We start from the raw sequence: 12261 nt of genomic DNA on the forward strand, positions 1-12261 counted from the left end.
GTTCTTTTATGTTTATGCACTTTTATGTAAATTGGTGTACAATACATAACTTGCAGTGTTACATATTTTACAGTATGTTTATTATGCAGTTGTTGAATGGTGCCAGCAGATTTTAAATGGAAAAATATGTATTTCATGTAACAAAATAAAGGAACCCTGATTGAGGTCTTCAGTTACAATGCTGGCCAGAACAGAAATTATATGTTATGCAGAGCTAGCTTTGAAAGTAATTATAGCTGCTAAGTAAACTTTTTTTGTGTACCTTGCAGCCTCATGTGTTGACCTAAACAAGGTTTGGCTTCTCTGAGAGCACAGCATTGTGATGTGTCCCTGTAAACCCCTAGGTGCTGGTGCCCCTGGTGCTTCTGCAGAGTCTGATGAAGGAGCTGACGAGGCAGGGAGAGCAGGCACTTGGCACACTGCTGCCTCTGGGAGTGCAGTATCTGGAGGAGGCTGTGGCCGATTACATCATCCAGCAGGGAGGATGGGTAAGCCTGGCTTGAGAGCACTGCTTTGAATTCAGAAGGGTTGCCACATTAAAGGTAGAAGCTCTGTTGATCTATTGGTCACCTTAAATTATTGTTTTCTGATGCACTTCAGACCCAAGAATGGTCATCCCTGCTTAAAGGAACGGAGTAAAATGCAGCAATTGCACACAAGGATATACAACAGGCTAACTTTTTACTATTATTGCGGTTATGTTCTTGTTATGCTGAAGAGAGAACCTATTTTAAACAACAAGTGTTCTATTTTAATTGTACTTCAACTTGGATCATAATCTGTAGAAAGGGAATGCTGCAGTAGGACAGGGCTTTTGAGGAGTCTGTGAACGCCAAAATCCAGACTGGCTGACTGAGACCTCCTTGTCTTTGAAGGTAAAGTGTTAAGTGCTGTGCACAAGGGGGCACCAGAATACTGTTTTTACTTTCCATCTAAACGCAATGCCTGATTCCCAACATACATTGAACAAGCTGTAAATTTCAGACCCCCTGTTCATTTCTCTATTAATACATGCATTACATATTCCCCAGAGACACTCCAGGGGTTGTGGTATCATATGGGGGGACAGTTTAAAAAATCCTATTATTAGGATAACTCCTGAAATAGTTACATTTTAAAATCCTGTTTCTCATTATAGTTTGCCTTTTGCAATTATTGCAATTACAGGTTCAATCATCAAAACCACACATTTTTCTCTGTTTTCATTCAGGTGCTTTGCCATTTGTACTGCTTTTTTCACACCCTTAAAAAAAAATATATATATATATATACACATACAAGAGTCTCTGAGACAAATTTTAATATTGTTTTAATAATTATTGGGTTATTATATAAATTATTTTCTATCCAGGTTGAAATATACGTGACTTATCTGAATATTACAATTTTAAAAATGGAATCAAGTGGAGATATTGATCTACATAAACAAAGTCTGAAACACTAAATTATTATGAATCACTCCTAATAAAAGGAAATTAAATTAGATCAGTGTTTGAGTGCCATAGTGTAACTGTACCTCCCTCAGCTGTGACTACAGACCTGCCCATTCGAAGTTCTGGAATATTACACTATTGTCACTACAGTCCTAAAAAGAACATTAATGTGCAGAAAAATAATCCTGTTTGTGGCAGGGCAGCCATCTGCCAATGGAGGGAGGGTGTTAGTTTCCTGGTCAGTATGGCACATCTGCCTACACAGAACCCAGTGCGCACCAATGATGCACAGAGGGATTCTTTATCTGGATCGGAACATTGCTGACTGCGGAAGAGGTTTTCACATTCTTCTGTAGTATTGTTGAATTTAAAATGCTGCAAAAAAATTAAAAAGTGCAGAATACTCAAGGCTTTAAAATCAAACCTTACACCTCCCCTGTCCAGTATATATTCATCTGGCCTGATTAATGTCTCTGCTGTATGAAAATAATCTACCTTCCCTTCAACCACACTCTTCTTTATCATGTCCAAGCTGCTGCAGGTCTTAATGTTGTGTTTTCGATCTGAAAGCAAATCCACAGCTCCCAGAAGGGCAGTACCATGTAGATTTGGGATTTGAAATGTCCTTTTAGGGGCTTTTGTGTGCATCCTTCTCCTCAATTTCAGTTTGAAAGGCATTTTATTAGATTAGAAAGGAAATGCTGTCCAGCTGACAATGACAAGATCTTAAGTATCTCAGTGCATTCTGCTGACAGTCTCTGTGCAAACATCATGTAGGTTGATGCAGAAGGTGAACCTCAACCAGCTCTTCCTGTTCAATATGAAATAGTGTGAGTGTGTGCAATACAGTTCCTCAAAGTTCTTTCTAGTTGCAGTTTACAGGCTTCCCCTGTAAATCCGTTATCTTGTAAGACCTACTTGGGAATATTGGATTTTTGGTTCAGTGTCTTTAAACAAAAAAATGTAGGGCCAGATTAAATCAAAATTTTGACCACCCGCTAATAGCAAACTACAAACCTGTACATCATAGCAGTTACATTTATGATTAGAAGAAAGTGGCATCTTCTTAAAAATGAAGCCGCAACTGAGTAAAGTTCTGTATATTTCTATTAGCGGGTGGGTCAAAGTTTTGATTTAATCCCAGTCTTAGTTTGGCTTTTCTTAACATGCATTCAGTACATTTGAGTGGTGTAAGGGGTAAACGGGTAAAACGATGCAGCTCCCCAGTCAATAAAAAAATAAATAAATGCAAAGGAACAACACGAGACAATTTTGATAGTTTGCACCTGCACGCAGTCCTTGCTGGAATCTCTACCGAAATAGACCTACATTAGAAGACAAACTGCAGTCTCATTCTGTCCGAGTGTTATGTCAGGAATGGACGGAGGGAGGGAGGGGAAAAAAAAAATTCTACTGCTGCAACTAGAGCGATCTGGCGGCAGCCTGTTCTCCCTGAACCCTGCAGCTGTGTCCTGAGCATAAACAATCTCACTGTCCCCAATCAGCGCGCTCTCTTGCTCTCTTTCTCTCTCTCTCTCTCTCTCTCTCTCTCTCTCTCATGCTCTGCTTTCATTGCCATCAGTAGGCAGCCTCTGCACTCCTCTGTCTCTACATTTTTATCTCTCTCTCCTACCCAGGCTAGGATAAAGGAGTCAGGTAGGACACTTTCATTTCCATTATCTGTTTGGTTTAATTGAAGTGTTCAAAATGAACAATGACACTATGTAATAAAATTGTGGGAAGGCAACTCTGAAGAGTATAAATATTTATGAAGTGATTCTGCAGAAAAAAAAACATTTGCTTAGGTCTTCAGGTTGCTTGCTTTTCAACATGCAAGGGGAACCTACAGCTCTGTGCATTGTACAATAATAGTGAGTAGTGCATGGTTCTCAACGTTTGATTTGGGAAGTCAAACTCAAATCCTTTTCAGTGGATGCATTTTAGGATGCTTTTTAAAACGGTCACAGGGGTGTGTCCAAAGTTATTCATATAGATTGGCGAGAATCTATATGAATGAATAAAATAAAAATTGAGTTTATTGAATTTGTGTGTGTATGTATATGTATGTGTGTTTTTTAGTTTTCTCCTCCCATCAAATACGCATGTCATTTAATTGTCTTAATTAGTAATCTTATTGCTTTTCTAGCCTAATTGGACTGTGCTTGTATTAATGTCAGTAGTTGTTATTGCCACATAGCTAGGAGAGGGGAGACATCTTAAAACTAAAACAAAGTCGGCTGTTGAAGGCTAGAATATGACCGTGCATCATTCAGACTGGATTTGTATTGGGGACAGTGTGTCTGTCCTACAATTGGACAAAGCTGTTTTTATTGTTTATTTTTCCCCCCAGAGTGCGAAGTGTTAATTTGGAAAATTAACTGGGACCTTGTTGGTATGCGATGTTGGCTTAATGGCATGTGTTAAGTGGTGAGAGAACCTTAATGGCATCCATCTCTTTGCTTTTCAAGTGCCTGTTTGTTTTTCGTTTTTTTTTTCCATGCCCTTGATATTGTCATGTCAATGCTAGCGTCTCCTTAGGTGGGTGTATACTGCACAGGACTGGGCCTCCAAATATCTGCTCCATTGTGTGGCAAAGTAGGTATAATAAGTTGTATTTAGAATGGTATTTAATAAAGTATTTGCATCAACATTAAAGTTGGTTACTAATGTGCTGTAATGAGCATAGAAATAATATATCATAAAGAAATTTTATTTTTGAGCATGAATCCAAGTGAAATGAGGGAATATGTGAATCAAAAACAGAAATTCTCTGTCTGACTTTAACAGTTTCTTGAGCTATACTCCTTTCATTGTTATAATAAAACATGATTAAAAAAGTAATTCAGAAGTTGCATCATATTGGTATATGTTTCAATTTTGTCATACTGCAGCAGAGAGCACAGGATTGTGATTTCTGAGAAGAATGTACCATTGGACCAAATGGGGGAGGGGTGTTCATGGTACCATCAGATTTCACAAGGTCTTAAATCATGCTGTTTTTATTTATCATTATGAATTGAGACCTTTTTAAGTGTGCGTGCGTGCATGCGTGAATGCATATCAACATATCAACTGCATCTTAAAACCATTTGGCTTGGCTCTCCTTATGTAGCCTAGTTCATGTAGCAGTTATTGCCATGATCAGCCCTCGTTTTGTCATACAGCACTGTACTTCTCAGAAAACAAAGGTCTTGTGTGTGGTAGCTAAAAGTATTTAAGCCATATCAAAAATTATCTCTGAGCCAAACTTATCAAAGTGGAAATACAAAAGTTGTGGTTGTCTTTGGTTGAGTGACCATTATATCCAAATTCTACCCTACAACTGCAGCCCTGGTGGGTTTTTAATTTTATAGTAGGCTAGATATTGTACAGTGTCTCTGTTACATAACTCACATTGCAGTAGAGTTTAAACGTGGCTTTGTCTGTGGAAATCCCTGAGCCATCAGAAGAATGCATGTAATCAACTTCATCAACAAAGGGAAGAGACTTTACATTTTCTGCCCTTACAAGCTGATTCACAACTCGGAAGTCTCTTGTAAATCATCGAGAGCTAAATAATATTGGGAATAATCTTAAATTTGGTTCCATTATGTTTTCAGCTGAATGGACCAGATCAACACCTTGAACTCGTGATTCATCAGACCAGGCCACCTTCTTCCATTGCTCCGTGGTCCAGTTCTGATGCTCACGTGCCTATTGTAGGCGCTTTCGGCAGTGGACAGGGGTCAGCATGGGCACCCTGACTGGTCTGCGGCTACGCAGCCCCATACGCAACAAACTGTGATGCACTGTGTGTTCTGACACCTTTCTATCAGAACCAGCATTCACTTTTTCAGCAATTTGAGCTACAGTAGCTCGTCTGTTGGATTGGACCACACGGGCCAGCCTTTACTCCCCACGTGCATTGGTGAGCCTTGGCTGCCCATGACCCTGTCGCCGGTTCACCGCTTTTCTTTCCTTGGACCACTTTTGATAGGTACTGACCACTGCAGACCGGGAACACCCCACAAGAGCTGCAGTTTTGGAGATGCTCTGACCCAGTCGTCTAGCCATCACAATTTGGCCCTTGTCAAAGTCGCTCAGATCCTTACGCTGCCCATTTTTCCTGCTTCTAACACATCAACTTTGAGGACAAAATGTTCACTTGCTGCCCAATATATCCCAACCACTGACAGGTGCTATGATTACGAGATTATCAGTGTTATTCACTTCACCTGTCAGTGGTCATAATGTTATGGCTGATCGGTGTATATACACCTTATAATTAAAAATATATAGTTTTGTGAAAAGAGTTTTTAATTGTGGAACTTGGTAATGGGTCAGTGATAATTTCCAACCCTGTATTGCATATTCAACTTTTTAAATAGTTTTTAAAAAGGACAAGCAAATACTGGGAGAATAAATCATTTATTTGAACTCTGTTTGTGTTGAATCTTTGAGAGAACTAAACCTTTGTACCTGAAATCCAGTAGTGATTGTGCTAGGGTGCAAACCGCTTTCGTGTTTTAACATCCTGGCATACAATCTTGGCATTAATACCCAGTTGTTGCAGCATACTGAAGCAATAGTGGTTGTGTTGTGTTGTTCACCTATTGCATTATTTTATTTTGGAGACCCTTTTTTCAAATGTGATTTTACAGTTCATAATGCAATTGCTGCTTTGCAATATACAGTGGCTCTCAAAAATATTCAACCACTTGGACTTTTCCACATTTCATCAGAATGGATTTAATTTATTTTTTTGCCACTGATCAACCCAGAAAATGTCCATAATGTCAAAGTGAAAAATATAAAACCTGCTAATTGTTCTAAATTGAATTACAGATACAAAACTGAAAATAATTGAATGCATAATTAATCGCCCCCTTTGCTATGACATGCCTGATTGAGCTGTGGTGAAACCAATTGTCTTTAGGCGCCACGTAATTAATTGAATGGAGTCAACTAAGGTGTGTCACATAATTTCAGGTTAAATGCACCTGTCTCTGGCACATCATGAAGACGAAGGAATATTCATATAAAATCCGGAATAAGGTTCTTCAGAAGCACCAATCAGCGGTAGGATATAAGAACATTTCCAAGGCATTGAATATCCCCCAGAGCACAGTACATTATTAAGAAATGGAGAGAATATGACACAACTGTGAATCTGCCTAGATCAGGCCATCCTCAAAAACTGAGTATCTGGGAGAGAAGGGCACTAGTCAGGGAGGCCACCAAGAGGCCTATGGCAACTCTAAAGGAGTTAGTCTTCCACGGCTGAGCTGAGAGACACTGTGCATACTGCAACAATAGCCTGGGTGCTTCACAAACGTGAACTTTATGGGAGAGTTGCAAAACGAAAGCCATTGTTGAAAAAAACTTGCATCAAATCTCAGCTAGAGTTTGCCAAAAGGCGCAAGCTTAACATCTCACATCATCCCTACCTTGAAGCATGGTGGTGGCAGCATCATTCTATGGGGATGGTTCTCTGCATCAGGGCCTGGAAACCTTGAAAAGATAGAGGGCAAAATGGATGCAGCAAAGTACAGGGAATTCCAGGAAGAAAACTTGAAGTATGCAAGACACCTGGGACTTGGGAGAAGATTAATCTTCCAGCAGTACAGTGATCCCAAACATACAGCCAAAGCCACACTGGAGTGGCTTAACAATAAAAAAGTCAGTGTCCTGGAGTGGCCATACAGTCAAAGCCTGGGCCACAATCGGATTGAGAATATGTGGAAAGAGTTGAAAATTTCTGTTCACCAAAGGTCCCCATCCAACTTGATGGATCTTGAGCAATTTTGCAAAGAAGAATGGGCAAACATTGCCGTGTACAGATGTGCAAAGCTGGTAGAGACTTATCCACATAGACTCATGGCTGTAATTGCTGACAAAGGTGCCTCTACCAAATATTGACTGAAGGGGGTGATTACTTATGCATTCAATTGTTTTCTGTTTTGCATTTGTAATTAAATTAGATTTATATTTTTCACTTTGACATGGACATTTTGTGTGTTGATCAGTGGCAATAACTCCTGATTTAAAGCCATTCTGATTTCATGTTGTAACACAATGAAATGTGGAAAAGTCCAAGGGGGTGAATACTTTTGAGAGTCACTGTATGTAGTGGAACATTATAATCCAGTGCATATGTTGCAATGCAACAGATGCCTCTCGCATCTATTCCAATAAATTGGACATCAAAATTATAGTGTAAGATAGATATTTGCAGTCATAGCACATAATATACGTCATTACATTACACTTGAGTAGTGATCACATAGTTAAATAATGCATTCATAATACAAAGTATTGATAATTTCATTGTTTAATTTTGTGTAAGGCAAATTAATCATCTGGTGTCGGTTTACTAACCACAACTCCTCTTTCTTTTACTTTTGTCTAAATGTCATCACCTTTAAAGCAGTTGGCTTTGTTTTTATTTTTTACAGCTTTCTCAGATCATGGTATGTATTTTATTGGTTTTGGAGAGTTTGTTCTCATTTTCGCTTTTGTTTCAATGAGGCATAATTTATGTATACATATAATTTATATTATCCAGCAGTAATGTGACCGGTATGACAACGCAGCCATGCTAGGCATTAGCTTTTCCACTCACAGAATCTTCTTTGTCTTTCTTACAGTGGAAAGGATTATTTTATTTCTGTATTAACTGTTGGATTGCTTTACTATCAAAATACATCATATCAAAAGTAAATGACAAATACATGAATGAGTACTATTTATTTATTTATTTATTTATTAATCATTACAATTATTGACTATCCTCTTAATTTGGAATTGCATATTGTCCACCAGCTACACAATTTGTACCAGCATAAGACAAACCACATTCCCTCATTTTCTCAAACATGTACTATCATGTCATCTTGCTGGCAGACCTTATGCATTATAGACAGAGCTAACTCCACTCTCGCTGATAATACTGCAATCTCACAGGTTGCTGCTGGGCCAGCAGCCCTCGGCCAATTGTGCACATCCCCTTGACCAGTCTAGTTAACTGGTGCCCTGCTGCATTACTTCTGCTAAATGTCCAGGGGTAGCTCCTAGTGCAGTAGCATCTCTGTGGTCTAATCCTGCCCCTCCAGTTTATCCTAGATGTCTTCAATAAACATGTTAAATTCTATTATCCTCCCCCATTGTGTTACACTCCCAGCTTTGTTATATTGTGTTATCTTGGGTACAGTAGGTGTAAGGATTTGCACTATAAAATTTGCTAAGGCTGACACTCAATTACTGGCAGAAGGAAGCTTGTCCCAGTACTTTGAGTAATCTAGTTTAAATTAACAATTTGTTACATAGTCTCTTTACATGGCACTCCCATACAACTGTTATTGAAACCAAACAAATAGTTGGGACTTTGTTCTGAAATTAAAAAAAATCCAAATAAGTGAGTCAAAAAAGTTTGTGTAGGGGCCATTACTTGGCCCCCCAGCTGGGCCTATTAAGTGTGTGTTTGATGGCTCCATTGTATGTTGGTCCTGGATATTACAACTTTGTAGAAGAAATGTCACCATTCACATCTTTCCCTTTCTTTTGTAAAAACATAGCAAACCTGAAAACATAAAATGACGTTTCCTGTAATTGTAATTATGGACAGGTGATCTTGTATTTTAATATACATTATGTCAGTTATTTAACTTGAGCTCCTTTACATAAAGTATGTTAAAACCCTCAGCTGTACATCAGTAATATGCAAAAGATTTGGCAAGAGGTGTGTCAGAGATTGACACGGAACACTTATTTAATTTGCATACTGCTTTTGAACTGAATACTCCATCTACCATTATAAACCTGCAAATTTCAGGGTCGTCAGATATTGAGGTTTTCAACTGCAAAGCCAATCTTTCTCGGGCATCACATGACTGAGGAGTGGTATGGAAATTCTCCAGTGGTCCATAAATTGCATGCAAAGCATCAGCAATGCTTTGCCCAGTTAAATGCTTCTTGTTCAAATGATCTGTACATCTTCCACTTCATGTAAGTGTTACCAAGTGCTGATTGTGCCTTATTTGTTGAGTTCCCTGTTACAGCCACCTTATTTGCAAGGTAGGAGGGTTTTTTCTTAGTGTATTTGTTTCGTTACCTTTCACTGTGGAATTTGTATTTCTTGCCCCAGGCGGAGGAGGGAACAGAATAAGTGCTGAGAAAATGCATATCATGCCACGAAGTGATTGCACTATGACTCGCTGTGGTGCAGTTTACAACAGGGCTGTGTCGGTCAGAGCGTGTTTGGATAATAGGAGTATACAGGGTAGTTGCAGACCCAGAACGTCTGCACCGGGGTGCATACAGCCGCTGCAGCTTGGCTAGTTGTAGGAACCTGTATGTGTCGATAAAGCATAATCGCTGCTCAAATTCTTTACAACCATCTCTGCTGCTTTTCCACATCTGCAGTAAAGCTCAGGTATGCCTTTTAAATATTGTCTGGGTTGTTTGTATTAGTGCACTTTGAATTAGATTGCTGAAAAACCTGTTGCATTCTTTATTTTACAAAGAACTCTGAACTGCTTAACTATTGTGTAGGTACAGGTGACTCAGAAGACCGAAGCTCTTGTCTGTATTTGGGGGTTTATGTGTTTTGTCGTGTATGGGCCCAATTGGTTTGGGAAGAGACAGCAACTGTTTGACTCTGCTTTTGTGGTTATTGATGTGCACAGGATAAAACCCAGCCTAAGGATTTCACACAAGGATAACAGATAATCAGCCTAGATTCAGTTGTCTGCTTACAGGTGTTGGGGCAACATTGGCCATTTTAATTGCTGTCTATTTTGAGCTTTAAAAATCCATTCTCTCGGAGAAAAAATAAATAACAACCGTTAAAATCCGCTTATATAAAAAGTACAAAATCCATAGCGGTTATTTAATCCTTCATAGTGCAGATTGGATTCTACAACATCATTGCCAACCGGCCTCAATCTGGGATTTGTTCCCTCCTGGTTTTGCTTAATTGCATACTGTCTGTACATCTATACTATACAACTGCAATGCTAGAAATTAAGAATGTGGGGAAGGTTAGACTAAAACAACATTTTGATCTTGGAGACAGCTGTTTTTCAATAGTGATAACAGGCTAATGCTTTAATATGTTATTAAAAATATATATATTTTAAGGATGACATTAAAAAAAGTATTCTAAGAATAACAAAGACCTGAGGAGGGATGGTGTCATAAAGTTTGTGTAAAATCCTGCAATGTTCCTTTTAAAATAAGTGCATGCATGACAGGTTACAGAAAATAAATGCATTTATTTATTTTTACTTTGTGCAAGACAAGTAAACATTAATGTTTACAATGCTACGTTTTTTTTTGAGAATTTAATTTACAAAAAGTGTCCGCTTGAAGACAACCTACCCTCCAATCTTTCCCCAGTTCTCTCACAATGGTTCTGGCAAATAGTGTGAACAGCCACACTGGAGTTCACACCTGGGCCTATGGCATTGAAAGTCAATCAGTCTCCTGTTTCTCTCTGCCCTTTGGCTCCTCCTGGTAGTGTCTTGTGCTCAATTATAGCATCCTACAAAGACATTTACAGGCACATTTAACACACTTACGGTTCGCAAACATGGAATAATCTTTCTGATACCAGAGGGAAGGATGTCATATTCCCTGTGAACTCATGTAAGTGAGATGAGGATGTGATAGACTCCCAATTTGTTTAACACATTGAGCTCCAAAACATTAATTACAAGATAATGTTTTCATTAATGTAGGTCTCTTTGGAAAATTAAACTTCTCTGGTTCCCAGGTGTCTAAACCCTTAAAAGCTTCCACTTTGAGCACTGGTTGGACCCTAAAGTCACTGGTTCCTGTGTAGGTGATGCTATAGCCACCTGTGAATGGAATTCGCCAAGGAGTTAGCTCACAATTTGAAAAGTGTTTCCTGGGATGGGTGACTTTGATGTTGGTTTGCCATGCAGCAGTGTCCCTGGTTGCCTGCTGCATTAGTCCTCCCTTCAGCCTCCCTTCAGTTCTACAGCTCTGCTGTTTGTGTTGGGAGCTCACACATTGAAAAGAAGTAGATGGGCTCACAATGCCCATTTCAGAGCACTAGTGCATGCAGTCTTAATTTTTCCCATGCCAGTTTGAGGGTCACATGTTGGGGATTCCAACTTGCAGCATATTAAAGAAAAATATTGACAGAAAATTATATTGACCTAGAGAAGATATTACAGCGGGTTAGTTCAAGTAACTGGAATCAAGCATTCAACGAAGAATGTCTGTAGAATTTGGACTTGTCAACAGCCAAAATATAGTCTAGAACAGTGGTACTCAAACAACGTCCTGAAAGCCCCTATCCAGTACGTTTTGTTGGTCACCCTAAATCACAAATTTTGAAAGACCATATGGAAGTTATTGATCAGTTAAGCAAATGGTTGTGTTCAATTAAGGTTCATTTAGGGCTGAAAAGGGTAGTTAATTTTCTACATACCAAATCTCTAGATAACTTCATTTAACAAATCACCTGCTTAATTGATTATATCATATTGTCCTAGTTGTTAAGAAATTTAATATTTTAAAGGTTCCCTATAAAACCTGTAGGATACGGGCTCTCAGAAACTGGGTTTGGGCAGACTGGTCTAGAGCAGGGGTCTCAAACTCAATCTCCGGAGGATCATGTGTATGCTAGTTTTTGTTCCAGCAGACTCCTCATTGATTTAATTGGTCTAATTGTTTAATAAGTTGGATACATTTAAACACCTATCCAGGCCCCAGGATATTGTAAATGTCAAATTGAATAATTTACAGAAATTAAGTAATTGAGGACTCTGTTGGAAAGAAAACCACCAGCATACACAAGAACCTACAGGGGTGGTCTAGAGTC

The 12261-nt window shown here is 38.9% G+C and overlaps 1 protein-coding gene and 1 long non-coding RNA gene across 4 annotated transcripts in view; both read left to right on the forward strand.

The window, feature by feature from the left end:
* bcl2l13 (BCL2 like 13) overlaps positions 1-12261 on the forward strand; it is a 35090-nt gene that overhangs the window by 12677 nt on the left and 10152 nt on the right. For all 3 annotated transcript variants that reach the window (XM_066724565.1, XM_066724563.1, XM_066724564.1), the window contains exon 6: positions 345-488. In XM_066724565.1, coding sequence (XP_066580662.1) covers positions 345-488 — 144 coding nt within the window. The remainder of the gene's footprint in view (positions 1-344; positions 489-12261) is intronic.
* Positions 2519-4141, forward strand: LOC136771970 (uncharacterized). Its single transcript, XR_010822404.1, has 3 exons — positions 2519-3089; positions 3784-3860; positions 3961-4141. It is a non-coding gene; the product is annotated as an uncharacterized LOC136771970 (long non-coding RNA).

This window comes from Amia ocellicauda, chromosome 15, assembly GCF_036373705.1.
Source record: "Amia ocellicauda isolate fAmiCal2 chromosome 15, fAmiCal2.hap1, whole genome shotgun sequence".
In the NCBI taxonomy this organism is placed as follows: domain Eukaryota; kingdom Metazoa; phylum Chordata; class Actinopteri; order Amiiformes; family Amiidae; genus Amia; species Amia ocellicauda.